General features: G+C 39.7%; 2 protein-coding genes across 2 annotated transcripts; both read right to left on the bottom strand.

Annotated features, from left to right (window-relative positions):
* Positions 1-180: 180 nt before the first annotated feature.
* LOC131109496 (gap junction gamma-1 protein-like) lies at positions 181-9212 on the bottom strand. Its single transcript, XM_058061595.1, has 3 exons — positions 8892-9212; positions 7707-7765; positions 181-2026 (listed from the first exon to the last, which is right to left on the bottom strand). Exon 3 carries the CDS (start codon positions 2013-2015, stop codon positions 675-677), a length of 1341 nt encoding a protein of 446 aa, XP_057917578.1. The 5' UTR covers positions 2016-2026; positions 7707-7765; positions 8892-9212; the 3' UTR covers positions 181-674.
* A 4420-nt stretch (positions 9213-13632) lies between these two features.
* LOC131110028 (probable phosphatase phospho1) lies at positions 13633-20441 on the bottom strand. The gene is made up of 2 exons (XM_058062670.1): positions 18424-20441; positions 13633-16521 (listed from the first exon to the last, which is right to left on the bottom strand). Exon 2 carries the CDS (start codon positions 16509-16511, stop codon positions 15759-15761), a length of 753 nt encoding a protein of 250 aa, XP_057918653.1. The 5' UTR covers positions 16512-16521; positions 18424-20441; the 3' UTR covers positions 13633-15758.
* Between the last annotated feature and the right edge of the window lie 78 nt (positions 20442-20519).

Raw genomic sequence — 20519 nt, 5'->3', positions numbered from 1 at the left:
TTTATTTAAATGCTTATTTAAAACGATCAAAATATCCGCTATGGCGACTCCGTAATCAGGAAAAAGCCGAAAGAAACAAAAAAAAGTCGATATACTCGCATGACTAAAATGAAAAGCACATGAAAATGTTGTTATAATGCGCTTTTCCACGTTTTCCTTATTACATAAACGCATCACGGTGTATTTTGTGTATTGATTTATTTTGTCCAGCAGGTGTCACTGTTATTACGATTCTGACACAGGCAAGTGGTGATGGGAGGCTTACAAAACATTTAATAGTTTTAAGAACATGCACTTTTAATAAAATTCCCTAAGACAACTTAAACACTTTAAGGACACATATTCTTTGGGAATATTTGGGAGTCTGACACATTAACAACAATCAATGAATGGATTGATATTCTAAACATTGTACAGTACACCGGTTTGAAAATAACATGTCTTTTTTGCCCTCAGTTTATTGTTGGGCAATAAAACAGATGTAATATATATATTTTTTTGCATTTTTACATACACAGCAGTTAAGTTCAAGGCTTTGCAGGGTAAATCAATGGAACGAGTTTGGGGTGATGTAGCTTCTTATTGCATATATGCTGGTGTTGGAAGTATTGCAGCATGAATACTACACGGCACATTTAAAAACAAGGCACTTCTGGGTAGAAAACTCTTCCTAGTTATATCCACTCGGAACCTTTAATTTCTCCGTATTTGAAGCTTCCGCTGGTGCTGCTGTTGCTGCCGCCGCCCCTGTTTGCCTTAGCGGAGGTATGTTTGGAGGCATGCCAGTGATTATGTACACGTGGAGCTTTGCGTTGGTTGTTGCTGTGGGTCTGCTGCAGAACATCGGCTTGATATTCATCGTCCTGTCGGCGCTGAGGCTGGAGGTCCACCTCGTGGGCGTTTCCGGGGGCATCGGTCGGGTTGTCTTTACCATTAGAGTATCGCTGACTCTCCTCTTTGGCAGGGTTCTGCGGGCACAAGGTTTTGCTTTTGTTGAGGTTGGTGGACGGGAGTGGTTGGTCATGGGGTCGTGTGTAGACCATGCAGGGTTTGATAGCGATGTTGTATCCCGGCGGCGCTGACGGTGCGTTCCAGGAAGAGGGGTAGCTGTTATATTCATCTGTGTGAAGCAAACCCGGCCCTCTTGACAATCCGAAGACGTCCTCGTCGTACATGTTCCCGTTACGGGAGCGTAAAATCTCGCAGATGGTAGCTGTGCCCAGATGAAGCATCTCCCATATGTTGAGAACCAGACAAAGCAAGGAGACGGTGTACATGATGAGGAGGAAGATGGTCTTCTCCGTGGGTCGGGATATGAAGCAGTCCACGGTGTACGGACACGGGCGCACTGAGCACATGTATGTGGGAGGTACCGCAAACCCATAAAGCTTGTACTGGACTCCTAAGAAGGCCACTTCCAAAACGGAACGCGCTATAAGCTGGAAGATGTAAATACGCATCAAACCGTTTTTTTTGATGCTCTGGCGTCCATCGTGACGCGTCTTCGCTTTCACTTGTGCAGCGCTTCCTTTTCCTGCGACATCGCCATTGCTTTCCAGCTCAGCCATTTCATAAATCATGGGGTCTTCTTCTTCTTCATCATCCTGCAGGACTTTGTTGCGTTTGTGCTGCTTCCTGTCGGCGAGGCAATGATTTTTGGCTTTCTTGCGAGACAAACCGCTCGCTCCTCCTGAGTCCGCTTCTTCCTCCGCACGGGCGATCTTATTAACGGCATAGCCCAGGTACATGACAGAAGGCGTGGCTACTAGAATGATCTGGAAGACCCAGAATCGAACGTGCGAGAGCGGTGCAAATGAGTCGTAGCAGACATTCTCGCAGCCCGGCTGAGCGGTGTTACAGACGAATTTGCTCTGCTCGTCGTAGTAGATGGACTCGCCTCCGACCGCCGTCAGGACAATGCGGAAGACGATGAGGACGGTGAGCCAAATCTTGCCCACAAAAGTGGAATGGTTGTGGATTTCTTCCAGCAACCGGGTCAGGAAACCCCAGCTCATTGTTACACCACCTGGAAAACACAACAATGTTTTGTTACTGCAGAAATAATCTAATAGAATCAAGGTGGTAGAAGCGTCATGGTCTGGGGCTACACGAGTGTCACCAGCACTGGGGAGCTATGGTTCATTCATTCATTCATTTTCTACCGATTTTCCTCACGAGGGTCGCAGGGGTGCTGGAGCCTATCCCAACCATTCACACTCACATTCATACCTATGGACAATTTGGAGTCGCTAATTAACCTAGCATTCCAAAATCTTGCTAGGTTAATTGGTGGGGGTGCTGGAGCCTATCCCAGCTGTCTTCAGGCGAGAGGTGGGGTTACACCCTGGACTGGTCGCCAGCCAATCACAGGGCACATATAGGTCAAAATGATTATGATTTTCTAATGTAAAGGTGACTATAGGGGTGCTATTTCATGTCTAGAGGGCTCTTATAATTAGGGATGCTTTGATCTGGGTTTTATCCTGCCGATTCAGATCATTCATTCATTTTCTACCGCTTTTCCTCACAAGAGTCGCGGGGGTGCTGGAGCCTATCCCAGCTGTCTTCAGGCGAGAGGTGGGGTTACACCCTGGACTGGTGGCCAGCCAATCACAGGGCACATATAGTCAAACAACCATTCACACTCACATTCATACCTATGGACAATTTGGAGTCGCTAATTAACCTAGCATGTTTTTGGAATGTGGGAGGAAACCGGAGTACCCGGAGAAAACCCACGCATGCACGGGGAGAACATGCAAACTCCACACAGAGATGGCCAAGGGTGGAATCGAACTCGGGTTTCCTAGCTGTGAGGCCTGCGCGCTAACCACTCGTCCTCCGTGCAGCCCATTCCAAAAACATGCCAGGTTAATTGGCGACACAGAGATGGCTGAGGGTGGAATCGAACTCGGGTTTCCTAGCTGTGAGGCCTGCGCACTAACCACTCTCCACTGTGCAGCCCATGTTTTTGGAATGTGGGAGGAAACCGGAGTACCCGCAGAAAACCCACACATGCACGGGGAGAACATGCAAACTCCACACAGAGATGGCTGATGGTGGAATCGAACTTGGGTTTCCTAGCTGTGAGGCCTGCGCACTAACCACTCGTCCACCGTGCAGCCAACTATGGTTCAATGAGGCTAAACATGAATTCCAACATGTTGTATGACATTGTGCAAGGCATGATACCCTCCCTTGGGGAACAGTTTTTCAACATGATACAGAGCAACCCGTGTAATGTAAGTAAGTACACGCCAGGTTACAGCTTAAAGCAGTCCTCAAACACTGGGCAGAAATGGTGCAAAATGACTTATAGTGTAAATTTTTCAGAAATTGGTCCAGTAATTTTGGCCCCATTCTGCTAAACAACAGAACAAAACCTCTTTTGTGGAGGCAACAATGGATGTTTTCTACACGTAGAACACATAAAACACTAACTTTTATGGTTGCTCCCAACATGGCGTACTGGGAGATTCATTTAAATACACAGACCGTCTCTCTTTGTCTTTTTGCCTTCATTTTATTTTCGACACGTTAACAACGTATGTGTGCTTTTTTGGTAGATGTGCACCCTAAAGCGTTTTGGCTTCCAGTACAAAAGGGAAGGGTAGTGCCAGGAGTGGAATGCGTAACCATAATTGCTATTGTTAACTGCATGTGCTTGATTGTGCTTTTTTACTGGAGGACATTACTATGGAGCATCCAGATGTTCCATAAACAGGAAATCCTCTCATCTGGTTTAAACTTTGTAAAATCACACATTTAGAACCAACAATGTACCTAAGCCCCACCCTCTTTAAAGTATCCGCCCACATGAGGCATGTGAGGAAATGGCAACAAAGGCTTGCAGCTTGAGGATGATGTTACACATACTGTATTATTACTAGTATTATTACTAGATGATTATGAAAAATAACAAAGGCGCTACAGCAGCTCGTGTGTATTTATTTTACTAATGCTAATAATAATAATAATAATGCTAATAATAATAATAATAATAATTAATTCATTCATTTTCTACCGCTTATCCTCACAAGGGTCGCGGGGGTGCTGGAGCCTATCCCAGCTGTCTTCAGGCGAGAAGCAGGGTGTAATAATACTAATACTAATACTAATACTAATACTAATACTAATACTAATACTAATACTAATACTAATACTAATACTAATAATAATTCATTCATTCATTCATTTTCTACCGCTTAGGGTCGCGGGGGTGCTGGAGCCTATCCCAGCTGCCTTCAGGCGAGAAGCGGGGTGTAATAATACTAATACTAATACTAATTCATTAATTCATTCATTTTCTACCGCTTATCCTCACAAGGGTCGCGGGGGTGCTGGAGCCTATCCCAGCTGTCTTCAGGCGAGAAGTGGGGTGTAATAATACTAATACTAATACTAATACTAATAATAATTCATTGATTCATTCATTTTCTACCGCTTATCCTCACGAGGGTCGCGGGGGTGCTGGAACCTATCCCAGCTGTATTCGGGCAAGAGGCAGGGTGTAATAATAATAAAATAATAATAATAATAATAATTCATTCATTTTCTATCGCTTATCCTCACGAGGGTCGCTGGGGTGCTGGAGCCTATCCCAGCTGTCTTCAGGCGAGAAGTGGGGTGTAATAATACTAATACTAATAATTCATTCATTCATTTTCTACCGCTTATCCTCAGGAGGGTCGCGGGGGTACTGGAACCTATCCCAGCTGTCTTCGGGCAAGAGGCAGTGTGTAATAATAATAATGATAATGATAATAATAATAATAATCATAATAATTATTATTATTATTACATCCCGCCTCTCGGCCGAAGACAGCTGGGATAGGCTCCAGCACCCCCGCGACCCTCATGAGGAAAAAGCGGTAGAAAATGAATGAATGAATAATAATAATAATTCATTCCTTCTACCCCAGCACCGCAGGGGTGCTGGAGCCTATCCCAGCTGTCTTCGGGAATTATTATTATTATTATTATTACTAATACTATTATTATTATTATTATTATTATTACTATTACAATAAAGTTTTACCCTCACAAAGGCTAAAAAACAAGACAATAGAGCAGGACAAAGAGCGTCACCATTGATGGACTACACTGCCGATAGGGATGTCATACAACTTCCTGTCAAGTAATCCCAACTATCCCTTTAAGTCCATTCAACATGACAAATAAAGTTTAGGTCTCACATTCTCACAGTTACAACAACAACAGCTCAGCTTTGCCAGACGTGTCACCTTGGATGCCAAAAAGGCAGAAATTTCCCCCAGATGTCTCCCAACCACAGAGCTAGTAAAAAAAAAAAGTGAGCGTAATTTAAAAGCACATGCGTATCTAAGAGGGCTTCAAGCTGTGGACCCAACAGTGTGTGTGTTGCAGTGGTACTACCTAGCTAGTTTTTGATAGCAATAAATACAATAACATACACTCAACAGAAATACTCTTATTTAGTTCTCTTTCACTGCTCACTAATTTGCTATTGAGCAATTCTGCTTTGCTGATTAGACAGATCGGCCTTGGGCTGGCCACAATAAAAGTCCATTCCAAAATGTGCAGTATTTTGGGGGTGTCCTGGCATTGTTCAGGAACTCACTGGACAATACTGATGTGTTTGCCGATCTACGACATCCCAAACATGCTCAGTTGGTGAGTATTCCATGCCATGCTAGAATTGGAATGTTTTCAGCTTCCAGGAATTGTGTACGGATCACTGCAAGATGAGGTGATGCAAGTGGACGAATGGCACGAAGGCCTCGGGATCTCATTAGTATTAGAGAAGTATAATCGGGCAAGATACTGGACTAGTTGGTCCTGATGTTGCGTCATCAATGGGTAAAATGCTGTCAAAATGCTTTGAATGTCTTGCAGGTGGAAAAACGCTACCCAAGTGTAAAACCATTTATGGCGGTCAACTGCAGTCAGGTTGATTGTTCGATGTCTTATTTGTGTAGAAATTCTCAGACAATCTTAGAATTGTTCAATGTCGCGGTCTTGAGGTTTTGAGGTGAGTTAGAAGCACTGTGGGCTGCACAGCGGTCGAGTGGTTAGCAAGCAGACCTCACAGCTAGGAGACCCGAGTTCAATACCACCCTCTGTGTGGAGTTTGCATGTTCTCCCCATGCATGCGTGGGTTTTTTTTCCGGTTACTCCGGTTTCCTCCCACATTCCAAAAACATGCTAGGTTAATTAGCGACTCCAAATTGTCCATAGGTATGAATGTGAGTGTGAATGGTTGTTTGTCTATATGTGCCCTGTGATTGGCTGGCCACCAGTCCAGGGTGTACCCCGCAAAGACAGCTGGGATAGGCTCCAGCGGTAGAAAATGAATGAATGAATAGGCGTGTCCCATTATGAGTGGTCTCTTTTTATCTGTTGTTATATCTTTAGAATGCACAGAAAATGGAAAAACTTGTATGTTCATGTCTCACATATTATTTGGATGCATTTTTTTCCCTACAAATGGGATTTATTGTGCTAATTTTGGTTCCTTTGTGCCAGTCCAGGGTGTACCCCGCCTCTCACCCGAAGACAGCTGGGATAGGCTCCAGCACCCCCGCGACACTTGTGAGGATAAACGGTAGAAAATTAATGAATGAATGGAAGCACTGCCAAATTGTCCCTGATGATGCAACCTCAAGACTTGTGACATCAGATTTCAAACATATTTGTCAACAATATTGCAAAAAAATCGAGTAAAAAAGAGGGTTCAGATCATGAAAGCTGTAAGTAAAACAAATGATTATATTTTTATTATATTTTTGTTTTGTTTTGTTTTTGTCAGAATGGAACTGAAAGCTTAAAGAAGGGGAATTTGGCCCATCATTCACAATGCACCAATACATATTTCTTTCCCCTTTCTGTGTGTTTCTCGCGCAAGAAAATTAATTATATCAGCTAGCTAGCAACGGACATCATGAGAAATACATATTTTGACAACTCCACCCAAAAAAAAAACGGCAACAGTGTTCCATTTACATCACCGACTTGTACATTAACCAAGCTACAGTGATATTATTATTGTAGCAGCTAACATGAAAAAAATTTTATATGGCGGATTAACACGACGCGTAGCTGATCGCTAGTCTCCATTTCGTGACAAAGACTCAAGAAGATGCTTGTTTGTCGTCAGTTTTTTTTTTTTACTTGAGTACTGGAAGACACAGCCATGCAAATGACAGCGGACATTGTAAGTGTTGATGTTGTTGACAGAACTAGCGTAAGTATACGTAGTGTTTATAAATCATCAAAATATTGCAACATACTGCAACTATTACATGTTATTATCACGTTTTAATGCATGATCACAGCATGGATATTAAACCATGCAATGTTGTTAGTTTTTTTTTAGGGCTTCGTAGTCAAAATAGGTGTGTCCCAATGACGGAAAAGTGAAATAAATATGAGTTCATAAAAATTCAGTTCCCCTTTAAAGCTCAATGGTAATGAAAGGGGGATAATTACATAGAAGACTAACCATGATAAAAAGATCAAAGAGATTAACGCTACATATTAAACTTAACACCAACAGAGCAACTGCTAATACTATACAACATAATAAACAGCAACTTATATAAAATAAAAGGTAATATTAACAACTATTTACAAAGTAGTGACACATGCTGACAGAAGAAAGTACTCCCAGAAAAGGTAACAATATATAAAATATAATTCTGTGTATTTCTGAGAAGTAAACAAAGTACCTGCGTTTTCTTTGTTTTCACACAACCCCAAGTCTCAAAAACGTTAAATTCCGGTGCACCTAAAAAAAATAAATACAAAAGTTAAATAGGAGAAATGTCAAATCACAGCAATTTTTGTTACCTTTTGATGTCAACACATCATAATATTCGCATCCTAACATCAATTAAGAAATATTATTTATTATTTTCCTTACTTTAACGTTCACAATACAGTCTAAGATTTCTCACATTGTGAGCAGGCAAAAACTTGGCCAGCTAATTTCATCACCGGTCAAATTGGCTAAACTAGCTCGATTTTTTTTCTTTTTTGTTACCATAATTTGCACCTAAAAAAATAAATACAAAAGTTAAATAGGAGAAATCTCAAATCACAGCAATTTTTGTTACCTTTTGATGTCAACACATCATAATATTCGCATCCTAACATGAATTAAGAAATATTAGTTATTTTCCTTACTTTAACGTTCACAATACAGTCTAAGATTTCTCACATTGTGAGCAGGCAAAAACTTGGCCAGCTAATTTCATCACCGGTCAAATTGGCTAAACTAGCTCGATTTTTTTTCTTTTTGTTACCATAACTTGCACCTAAAAAAATAAATACAAAAGTTAAATAGGAGAAATATCAAATCACAAGCAATTTTTGTTACCTTTTGATGTCAACACATCATAATATTCGCATCCTAACATGAATTAAGAAATATTAGTTATTTTCCTTACTTTAACGTTCACAATACCGTCTAAGATTTCTCACATTGTGAGCAGGCAAAAACTTGGCCAGCTAATTTCATCACTGGTCAAATTGGCTAAACTAGCTCGATTTTTTTTCTTTTTGTTACCATAACTTGCACCTAAAAAAATAAATACAAAAGTTAAATAGAAGAAATCTCAAATCACAGCAATTTTTGTTACCTTTTGATGTCCACACATCATAATATTCGCATCCTAACATCAATTAAGAAATATTATTTATTATTTTCCTTACTTTAACGTTCACAATACAGTCACATTGTGAGCAGGCAAAAACTTGGCCAGCTAATTTCATCACTGGTCAAATTGGCTAAACTAGCTCGATTTTTTTCTTTTTTGTTACCGTAATTTGAATCATTTTCACTTAAATTTCACTTAAAATGTTGATTTCGGGATTTTTAAAAGTTGAATTTTCGAAAGTAACAGCACACGAACCTGTCACACTCGTAGACTTGTAGACTCTCTCCGGGGTCCTCTTTGAAATGTGGCGCTCATTGAAGTGTAGACTTCACAGGTCGCGTCAATGGAGGACACGTGACCATACCAAAACATCCCCAAAAGACTTAAAATTAAGTCTTAAATCACCAAAAACATCTTTATAGTTTTCAACTGGCGACGCATTGCATCAGAAAAGGCTGGCGATAATGATGATAGTGAGAGAAGAGCAGAGACTACTTCATGAAAAAGGGGTGGGCGGATCGTTCCAAATGTCGACTGCATCCATAACAAGGGTAGTATCATTATATCAAGTCGATACAGGTGATATGGATCGATATTTTTCACTTTTATTCTGTATATAATCTCTAATCTTTTTTGTTGTTAATGTTATTAAATGATTTATATGTATATGTTGTGATTGTATTGCAAAAATAATTGCTTTGTTTACTTATTTTCCACGATTTGCTTTATTTTGATCAAACAACTGTGTGTAATATAATATTGTGTTATATTCTTGAATTTATATATTGTTAAATTGTTCATGAATCACACATGATAATAAAATAAATTAAAACTAAAAGTACAAGTTTGAATCAATTAAAGAAAAATTTCCTTTAATTTGATCAAAACCCGACAATATTCCAAAATCAGTAAAAATGTTGTTGTGCTATCTCAGTTAGCGCTCCGCTTGATTGACAGTCGAACCATTTCCCGCTGACAGACAGACGTAATACATAATACGTAAAGTGATAAAGCAATTGGAGAACAATACGTAATAAGACATAAGACTGTACGTACAGGATGTACACTCGCAACAATAAAACAATCAGAGAAAATTATGTAATACGTACAGTATGTACATTTAAAGGGGACCTATTATGATTTTTCCACTTTTCTGACCTATAAATGTAGTTAGAATGTTGTCTTGTTGTGTTAAATTATGCCAAAGTTTCAGATAATGAGGTTTTGGCATTTGGAAGTTAGTCTTTGGGATGGCTCAAAACGCTCTGTTTGAAAAGGCGTGGTAAAACTGTTCTTTTGTGACATCACAGAGAGGCGGACTTCCTTATATGGTTCATAGTTAGGAAGCACTTTGAGTGTGAATAAATTAGTGAGCCCTGAAAAAAGTTTAGGAGGGCTATGAAGGCTTGGTTTCAGACAGTTGTTTCTAACACGGGATCGCTGTGACATCACAGCGAGCCGGATTTTCTTAGATGGGCGTGCCCCGGGTGCGAGCTGAGTATGACAAATCACAGGTCCAAAAGTAGACAGTTTTGGAAATCTGAAAGGAGCCCTGAAAAAAGTTTAGGATGGCTCAAAATGCTCTGTTTGAAAAGGCGTGGTAAAACTGTTCTTTTGTGACATCACAGAGAGGCGGACTTCCTTATATGGTTCATAGTTAGGAAGTACTTTGAGTGTGAATAAATTAAATAAATTTGGAAGTGAGCCCTGAAAAAAGTTTGGGATGGCTATGAAGGCTTGGTTTCAGACAGTTGTTTCTAACACGGGATCGTTGTGATGTCACAGCGAGCCGGACTTTCTTAGATGGGCGTGCCCCGGGTGCGAGCTGAGTGCGACAAATCACAGGTTTTGGAAATCTGAAAGGAGCCCTGAAAAAAGTTTGGGATGGCTCAAAACGCTCTGTTTGAAAAGGCGTGGTAAAACCGTTCCTTTGTGACATCACAGCGGGACGGACTTCCTTATTGGTTCATTGTTAGGAAGCACTTTGTGTGTGAATAAATTAAAAGAGACCGTTTTGGCAGGAAGCACAAATCAAAGGAAATACAGCCGGAATAGGTGCAGATTCTGGAAGATCTAAAATATTTTCTGTGAGTGTTATTGTGTGTAGCTGCTCTATAGGAGTCCACACTCAATACAAAGGGTCGAAAAATTTACATAAAACAAAACAACAGCGCCCATTTCGCCGCTACTAAAAGTGATGCAAACGAACTTGGGAAGATCCCAGCTTCTCCTTTCCCAACTTCCCAACTTTCTCCGTCTGCTTCATCAGCAAACACAAGAGGGAACTCAAACCTAATCAGCCTTTGAGTGTTTTGACACCGATGACCTCTTTATAATGCAGCGTGACCGACCGCCTCCGAGGCTGAGTGAGTTATCTTTCACCTTTGTAGACGGGAATGAAATGAAAGCAAAGGTAAAACAAAATCAATAGTTTTTGTCGTCTGTTATTATTGATGGGATGCTTTATTGATATTGACATTCAATTTGTCATCATTCTCCAGTCACGCTAATTGGATTTCCTGTCCATTCACTTACAGCTGGAGGTCAATGGGAATTGTTGTTGAGCCATCAATACTGTACAAATACATTAAAAGGCTCAGTGCTTTGTGTTGCCTTCAGTGCTAATAGGAAATACGGGCTGCAAATGAACAGAAAGTGAGTGAAGGGCAGTACACTTTTGTTCATTCAGCTTCTTTGTTTTGACGCTCATTAGGACGCGACAATGTGACAAGGACAATGCGACCGAGTCGGTTAAAGATGACAACAGATATATAGATCAATCCCAACGCCTCAATTACATCCAGATCAACTAAAACAAGTGAACGTGTTTCTATTGGGGCTGCACGGTGGTCGAGTGGTTAGCGCACAGACCTCACAGCAAGGAAACCCGAGTTCAATCCCACTCTCGGCTATCTCTGTGTGGAGCTTGCATGCGTGGGTTTTCTCCGGTTTCCTCCCACATTCCAAAAACATGCTAGGTTACTAGCATGGACTCCAAATTGTCCATAGGTATGAATGTGAGTGTGTATGGTTGTTTGTCTATATGTGCCCTGTGATTGGCTGGCCACCAGTCCAGGGTGTACCCCGCCTCTCGCTGCAGCACCCCCGCGACACTCGTGAGGATAAGCGGTAGAAAAAGAAAGAATGAATAGTTTGATCTTGGGCTGCACGGTGGACGAGTGGGTAGCGCGTGGCCACGCATTTAGAAGACCCGAGTTTGATTCCGCATCTCTGTTGAGTTTGCATGTTCTTTCCATGCATGCGTGGGTTTTCTCCGGGTACTCCGGTTTCCTCCCACATTCCAAAAACATGCTAGGTTAATTAGCGACTCCAAATTGTCCATAGGTATGAATGTGAGTGTGAATGGTTGTTTGTCTATATGTGCCCTGTGATTGGCTGGCCACCAGTCCAGGGTGTACCCCATCTTCTCGCCTGAAGACAGCTGGGATAGGCTCCAGCAACCCCGTGACACTCGTGAAAATGAATGAATGAATAAAAATGGCTGCTGGAATGTAAATACATATACTGCATATATAGCTACAGTACTACAGTAAGAGTATTATGACACATCAACCAGACAATACACTACCAATGTATGATGCAGAATATTAACCAACTACTATGCGAGGTCAAAAGACTCAGTAAGTGGTATGAATGTGAGTGTGAATGGTTGTTTGTCTATATGTGCCCTGTGATTGGCTGGCCACCAGTCCAGGGTGTACCCCGCCTCTCACCTGAAGACAGCTGGGATAGGCTCCAGCACATCCGCAACCCTTGTGAGGATAAGCGGTAGAAAATGAATGAATGAATATTTTCTATTACTGACAAATCCTAAGAAATAATAACAACAAAACTAGAAGGAAGTTATCTAATCAGTGATTGTACAAAAATACATTAATTCATATAAACTCCCATTAACTGTAATGCAACATTGAAAATTCAATACATAAGCTAAAGTTAAACTTTTGTGTTGACTCAGAAGCATTTCAAACCCAATTATGCATGAGGGAATGACTAACCCCCCCGCATATTAACAATAACGTAGCCTCAAGCCTTGGTTGCTTTTTTTGACTTTAGCTGAGGTCAGCGTGACAGGGAAGGACGCTTACGTTAACAGCTGAAGAGGCCTCAATCGGTGTGTTTTTGGCGACCTCTTGTGGTCAAACATATAAACAACATATTCATTGGGCTCACCAGCTGGCAGCAATGGCATGGTTACAAAACATCCAGGTCGGCCTTATTCATTCATTCATTTTCTACCGCTTTTCCTCACGAGGGTCGCGGGGGTGCTGGAGCCTATCCCAGCTGTCTTCTTCAGGTGAGAGGCGGGGTACACCCTGGACTGGTGGCCAGCCAATCACAGGGCACATATAGACAAACAACCATTCACACTCACATTCATACCTATGGACAATTTGGAGTCGCTAATTAACCTAGCATGTTTTTGGAATGTGGGAGGAAACCGGAGTACAAACCCGGAGAACATGCAAACTCCACACAGAGATGGCCGAGGGTGGAATTGAACCTATATATATATAAGTCAAGGGCTATATATATATATATATATATATATATATATATATATATATATATATATATATATATTTTTTTTATAAGTCGCTTGCCAGTGTAGTGTGTAAGGCGTCAATATACCAGTAACACACTGGTATATTGAGGTGGCCTCCAAAAAAAAAAAACATTTTAAATGAAATAAAAAAAAAAATACAAAAATGTGTTTTATAAAATATATTTATATATATATATTTCTTTATTAAAAAATATAAATATATATATATATATTTTTTTTTTTGAGAAGTCACTTGCCAGTGTCGTGTGGTAAGGCGTCAATATATTGGTATATTGAGGTGGCCTCCCCCCCCAAAAAATTAAATTAAATAAAAAAAAAAAATAAAAATGTGTTTTATAATATATATATATTTAATTTAAAAAAAATATAAATATATATATATATATATATTTTTTTTTTTTAGGCGTATCCAGTGTTTTATCATGCAGACCCAGTGTTGTCTTCTATCCTTATCTGTCCAAACCACAAGAGTCACGTCCAACCCAAGCACACATTTTACTCCGGCTTTGAGGAAGCCACGGCAACATCTACCAAATACTTACCTCGCAATCCCATCATTTAACCAACAAGGATACCCTGAGGGACTTCAAATGAATCTAAGAACAAACAGTCCCAGGAACCAATTGGTGACATGATGGCTTTATATTCCTCTTATACCTTATACCTGCATTGTACACACAATTTACTATTCAAAATGCAGCAAATTCAATCAAATATGAGTTGCACATCCCATACAAATATATTCCCTTATTTATCCATACTTTTGTTACATTATATTGCAGTAATTATTGCACATTAGAGTTGAATTTAGGGTGTTAAACAATACTCCTAAAAAAAATACCTCATATATTCATTAATTAGGACTCATGTTCAGCAGATTAAAGTGCATTATGATGTACACTAGGGGAGTAATTATTTCAACAGGTACTACATTTGTAGTGTAGAAATACACTATATTAAACACATATATTATTCATAGTATTGCAATACTTTGGAAAACTACTTGTTAAATACTGCACACGTGTTAGTTAGCATATTAGTCCCGGTGGGCAAAGTGCAAACACTAGTGTTTGCGTGCACTAGCGTGGTGTAGATTACACTTGTATCAAAGTCCTAGATTAGTTTTAGATTAGGTATCAGTGACGGTGTCACCTGACCTCAAAGGCAACATCTGATCTCTCTTAAAGGAGACACAGACGGACGTCTATCTTGAGTTGAAACGGTCCTCACAGCTACAAGATGTTTTGTTCTGGACTAATCTTGTTGAGATAAAGACGTGATTGATTGCTTTATGGGATTGATCAGATAATTAGAAAAAAAAGTGATTATTTTCCCTGTGTGTCTGTTTCATAATTTGGGTGGCGTGTTATTAAATGTGAACTTTCACACTTTGTGAACAGAATGAAAAATAGCACACACCAGTTCTTCTATTCTAATGTCTAATATTATTTTTCGTGAACCAGGAAGTAGCCCACTAGCTAGGAAATGTAAATACACATATTTTTTCACTTTGCAAATAAATATTTGTAATTATTTCCCATGAACCAGGAAGTAGCAGGTTTATCTTTAGTTTAAAAATGATAATAATACAAAAAAATAATTGAATTAACATTAAATATTTTATATAATAATCATAAAATTATAAAAAAAATATATGAATCATATAATATATTATGATAATATATATATATATAATATATATGCATAATATTATTTTTCAAAGTATTTTTAATTAAAGAAAAACAGGCTACTTTAAATTTTAATTAAACTTTTCAGTTAATATTTTATTACTATTAACAGATTAATATTATTTGTGTATTTATGTAAATATATTATATTATTAGGATTTATTCATTTTATTAATAATAATTATTTAATATATTAAATAGGTTTAAATAGGTTTAAAAAAGGATTAAATAGATTTTATATTAATTGAATTATTAATAAAATATAATATAATTATACAACAGTAATAGATAACGGTATACGAAAGATGCCTTACAATTTTGCCACTTATTACATTAAATATTATATCTTTTCATTGTGTTGACTAAGTCGCAATAGACACAATTACGTTACATAATTTTTTTTCCCGCCATCGTCTGTAAACCAGGAATTAGCTAGTTTGCTAACAAATGGACAGATTACTATTTTTTCCACTTTTGCGAGAAAAAATATTTTCTTTTTCTGATGTTTGACACGGTCAAACCATTCCCCCAGTAGGGGGGGAAAAATAGCATGACTATGTCGTACGAACTTGAAGTAGCTTTGCTGGCTAACAAACAGTGGTAAACACTACTATTGCTATTGATTGCAGATTTTCTGCATTTAATATTAAATAAAATATTAATATTTCGAGAGATAGTTGCTTGGCGGAGTTTGAAACTGTGCAATGAATGCGGTAGTCTAGGTTAGCAATAGCAATAGTTAGCAACGTCTCAGTGATTAAAATGGTTCCACCACAGGATATCTTAATACGATATCTTGGGAGATGAGAGCACCTTTTTGTCACGTTTTCTTCTTCTTCATCGTCATCATCTCTCCTCCATGATTTTCTTTAAATAGTCCACGACATCCTGGCCTCTGCTCCAAGCTACCATGTTGGCCTTCAACTTGCCTTCCTGTGAGTGGTCCACCAGCAGCCTATGCATGGGGAAGTCTCTCCTGGGGAAGGCCGTGTCCCGGGGCCCCAAGGCCATGGAGGGGCACACGTCATTGGCGCCATCGCCAATGTAAAAGACCCTTTGGAAAGCGTAACCGTCGCGTTCCTTTTGACGGAGAGCCAGGTATTCTCTGAGGATGACCTGCTTGCACATGTTGTCAGGGCAACGGGGGCACGAGTGGGCGTGGAAAGGCTGTAGCACGAGACGGCCGACGGCGTTGAAGCTCGCCGGATTGGTGAAGATCCTCCTGAAGAGGTGGCGCACCCCCGCGTGCTTCAGCCACGTCTCGATGAAGTACGTGTTAGCATCCGAGACCACCGCTAGCTCAAAGTCTTGCTGGTGGCTTTGCAGGAACTGCAGGAGGTTGAGGAGGCCCGGAGTGGGTGGGATCCTCTCCACCGCCGAGTGGATGGCGTCGGGGGACACACCCTGTTCAGACATGTAGGCCAGAATCTGCTGCGAGTATTCACTGTAGTGGCCCTCGCGGTAGCTGTTCTTCAGCCAATCGGGAAGCTGCTGATCCGGCAGAGCCTGCAAGACGGCATCGTCGCTATTCTCGTTAATGATGGTCTCGTCAAAGTCGAACAAGATCAGGAAACGCTGGTGGGCCGGCACCGTCATCATCTAAATTAGGCTTTATAGAGAAACATAAAGAAATTAATATCAATGCCTGATTTCAGTGAATTTTAATTTTTCTGCCTAGCAACAAGCCACCTAAGAAACGTGTGTTGTGATCTGTTGTTGTGTTAGCTAAAAAAAAAATTATTGGCATAAGCGCCTAGCAACATGGGACCAATCAAAGGTGTAGCATGTCCATAATACAGTCATTAAGTTTCAAAAATTCATAAATTAATTAATTGATCGCTGTCTTGTGGTTTACTATAGCCTATTATTAGTCAAATCAAATACTGCAATACATTCATTCATTCATTCTCTACCACTTATCCTCACAAGGGTTGCTGGGGGTTGCTGGAGCCTATCCCAGCTGTCTTCGGGCAAGAGACTGGGGTACACCCTGGACTGGTGGCCAGCCAGCCAATCACAGGGCACATATAGACAAACAACCATTCACACTCACATTCATACCTACGGACAATTTGGAGTCGCTAATTAACCTAGCATGTTTTTGGAATGTGAACCCACTGCTTTTGAACCCTTTCTTAAGTTTAGAATAAATCAATGGTAGGCTAACTAGCTAGCTCGCTAGCGTGCTAATGTTTAAAGCGCCGGCCGTCTCTTATGTCCCTGCAGTGATCCCGTAGCCTTGAGCATTACACTTGAGCAATGTGTTGTCAACCAACAATAACTATAGGGGTGTTATTTCATGTCTGCGAAGCTCTAATAATATGGAAATAGTATTTTTTTGGCTTCTTATATTGTCTTTCTTAAGTTTTGAATAAATCAATGGTAGGCTAACTAGTTAGCTCGGTAGCATGCTAATGTTTAAAGCGTCGGACGTCTCTTATGGACAATTTGGAGTCGCTAATTAACTTAGCATGTTTTTGGAATGTGGGAGGAAACCGGAGTACCCGGAGAAAACCCACCACACATGCACGGGGAGAACATGCAAACTCCACACAGAGATGGCCGAGGGTGGAATTGAACCCTGGTCTCCTAGCTGTGAGGTCTGCACGCTAACCACTTGACCACCGTGCATAATGTATTCTTAAGTCAACTGGTTTAAGGGCAGTTATGTTTGAGCCCCATGAATACTGCCTAGCGACAGGCAGCCAGTAAAACGTGTATGATGTTTTGGGGCCGCAATGACTGAGTTCTGCCTAGCAACAAGCGGAATTGTGATTAGTTCAGCAAAAAATACAAATAAAAATAATGCTTATTTGTTGCCTAGTTACCCCACCTTGGGATAGGCTCCAGCATACCACGACCCTCATGAGTATAAGCGGCATAGAAAATAAATAGATGTTGGCTATATAGTGAATATGTAATGTTATTTGGGTTGTGGGGCAGCTATGATGAAGCCCTTTGAATTCTGCCTAGCAACAAGGAGCCAATCAAAAGGTGTAGCATGTCATGTTGTGATGTTGAAAGGATAAACTGTGTTTTTCTGTTGATAACACGGGTGGGTCAGACTTACAGGGAAGATAAATCACCTTTAGGTATTAATTAGTTCACAGTGCTAATCAATGTCCACTTACATGTACAGTCACAAGCTACACTCAGTATAATAGAATATAATAGAATATAATAGTAGTAATAATGCAAAGATGTATGTGGTACGTATGTTGTTAAAGGTATAGGTCTCTCCCCATCATAGCACGTCTGCCAGCTGACATAGCAAAGGGCTAGTATGCTCTGTGCATTATTAATAGCAGCACATATCTGCACACTAAGTCATCTAATTATAAACACGGCAGGGCTATTTTTGCATGCCAGGTCAACCACTGAAAGTCATCACAAGCCGAGCGCCAGCACGAGCGTCGAGGATTAAAAAAAAAAAAAAAAAAAAAAGCCTTAACATTTGAAAATGGAGGCGTTCAAAAAAAAGAAACAGAATAAATAGAAAACGAGGCCTTACCGGACTTGTGGTGGAGGTGAGAAGAGAAGAAGACCGGCTAGCAGCCGCATCCCGGTGACGCGATATGGTTTGTTAAAGGAGACTCTCCTCTCCAATACAAGCGGCAGCAGCAGCAGCAGCAGAGGGGACGAGGGCATTCCCGTGTAAAGCATGTAACAACTTCCGCTACGCTCTTTCAAAATAAAACCCGCTTCCGCTCAGGCACGTTTAAATTACATTTAAATCTGTAATCTGAAATATCAGGAATTCAAAAGGACAAAGTACGAACTGTATTGTCTTTTTTATTATAATATAATATTATATATATTATATTAATAGAATATATTATTATATTATATAAATATAATATTATTATATTATATTCATTCATTTTCTACCGCTTTTTCCTCACGAGGGTCGCGGGGGGTGCTGGAGCCTATCCCAGCTGTCTTCGGGCGAGAAGTGGGGTACACCCTGGACTGGTGGCCAGCCAATCACAGGGCACATATAGACAAACAACCATTCACACTCCCTATTATATTATATATATTATATTAATATTATTATAATATACTATATTTATGAGGGGGACCTCAGGGTAAAAGTGTTTTCCCCCCCCAAATAATTTTTTTTGTAAAATAAAGCATTATTTTCTCATTGGTAAAAAAAAAATCAGGGGTTATTATAAAACAAAAAGGGCATAACATTATATAATATAACATTATATAAGGGAATTTCCATGAGTGAAGTTTAGCTATAACGTTTGGGGAGGGGGGGGGGGTTATAACTACATTTTTAAAGGGCCCTAAAGGGCTCAAATGCAGCCATGTACAAAATACTTATAGATAACTAACAGACTAATAATAACTAATAATAATAGATAACTAACAGAATTGAAAAACGACTTTAAAAAGTGAAGGCGTAATCATTTTTAGCTGCATTGTGTACATTCCACAACGGGGTATGTACTATTTAAAACTACACCATACTGCATTGCATTTTTAGATTTTTTTTTCTGTAAAAAGTGGAATTCTACTCTCTGAAACACAATAAAAAATCCAGTTCCTTCTACCTAAAAACTCAAATCCGTATCAGATTTTAGTGCACACTGAACAAGAAACAAGGGCAGAAAGTGGTACATGGAAAAAAAAAACAGTGACAAGTAATGGTAGTGGGAGGTGGGGGGTGCAAGAAAAGGAATGTGTGTGAAGAGGGGGGGGGGTCTTATCTGCGTCACAGCATTGAATCAGGTCCAGTCGCAGCCAACATCTGATCAACACAGCAATGACAAGACAGCACAAGAAACATTCCATACACCATACATAGTATTTCCCAATGCATTGAATGTATACACGATGTACTCTACATCTGGAAAGTATTCACTCAGTACCCACATTCTGTTGTCTTACAACCTTAGTCCAAAATAACTTCATGTTAATTCAGTATTTCAACGGAAAATTGTAGTAATAGAAGTGGTACACGTTTATGCTTGTTACAAAATTCTACTTACCTTTCAGCTACTTTAGGGGTGAACACACTGCAACCCGGGGGCCATTTGTGGCCCGCTGTCATGTTCTGCTGCCACCTATCTGCTCTGTATTGGAGTGCACTGCTGGTCATGAAGGGGGCGGAGCCACCTGAGCACACCTGGGAGTAATTGGAATCAGGCCTTCATGAACCATTGTTGTCGTCGCTGCTTTGGGGTCGAACCACTGGCTTGACGCCGGTAGGATAAAGTCAAAAATATGAAGAAAAACATTGTAATCTAATGAGAAAATGTCTGAATTTTATGTTGTAAATATTATGAGGAAAAATAAAAAAGTAGCATTTTTTAGAAATATTAAGTTATGGAAAAAGTTCGAATATTACAAGAATTAAGTCAAAAATAATATGTGAATAAATTCAGAATATTATAAGACAATTTACAAAAAAAAGTGTTGAAAATTAAAAGAAAAATGTTAAAACAATACTACTAATTCAAGAAGAAAGTCAATATGAGGAAAAATAAAGTAGCAATTTTTAGAAATATTAAGTGATGGAAAAAATTCTAATATTACAAGAATTAAGTCAAAATGATATGTGAATAAAGTCAGAATATTATAAGACAAAAAAGTGTT

This window comes from Doryrhamphus excisus, chromosome 22, assembly GCF_030265055.1.
Source record: "Doryrhamphus excisus isolate RoL2022-K1 chromosome 22, RoL_Dexc_1.0, whole genome shotgun sequence".
Lineage (NCBI taxonomy): Eukaryota > Metazoa > Chordata > Actinopteri > Syngnathiformes > Syngnathidae > Doryrhamphus > Doryrhamphus excisus.
Note: the sequence above shows the minus strand (reverse complement) of the source record. Positions and strands in the feature narration are given on the sequence as shown.

Coding starts and splice junctions, on each gene's coding strand:
- LOC131109496 (XM_058061595.1), bottom strand. CDS start 2,015: ATGAGCTGGGGTTTCCTGACCCGGTTGCTGGAAGAAATCCACAACCAT.
- LOC131110028 (XM_058062670.1), bottom strand. CDS start 16,511: ATGATGACGGTGCCGGCCCACCAGCGTTTCCTGATCTTGTTCGACTTT.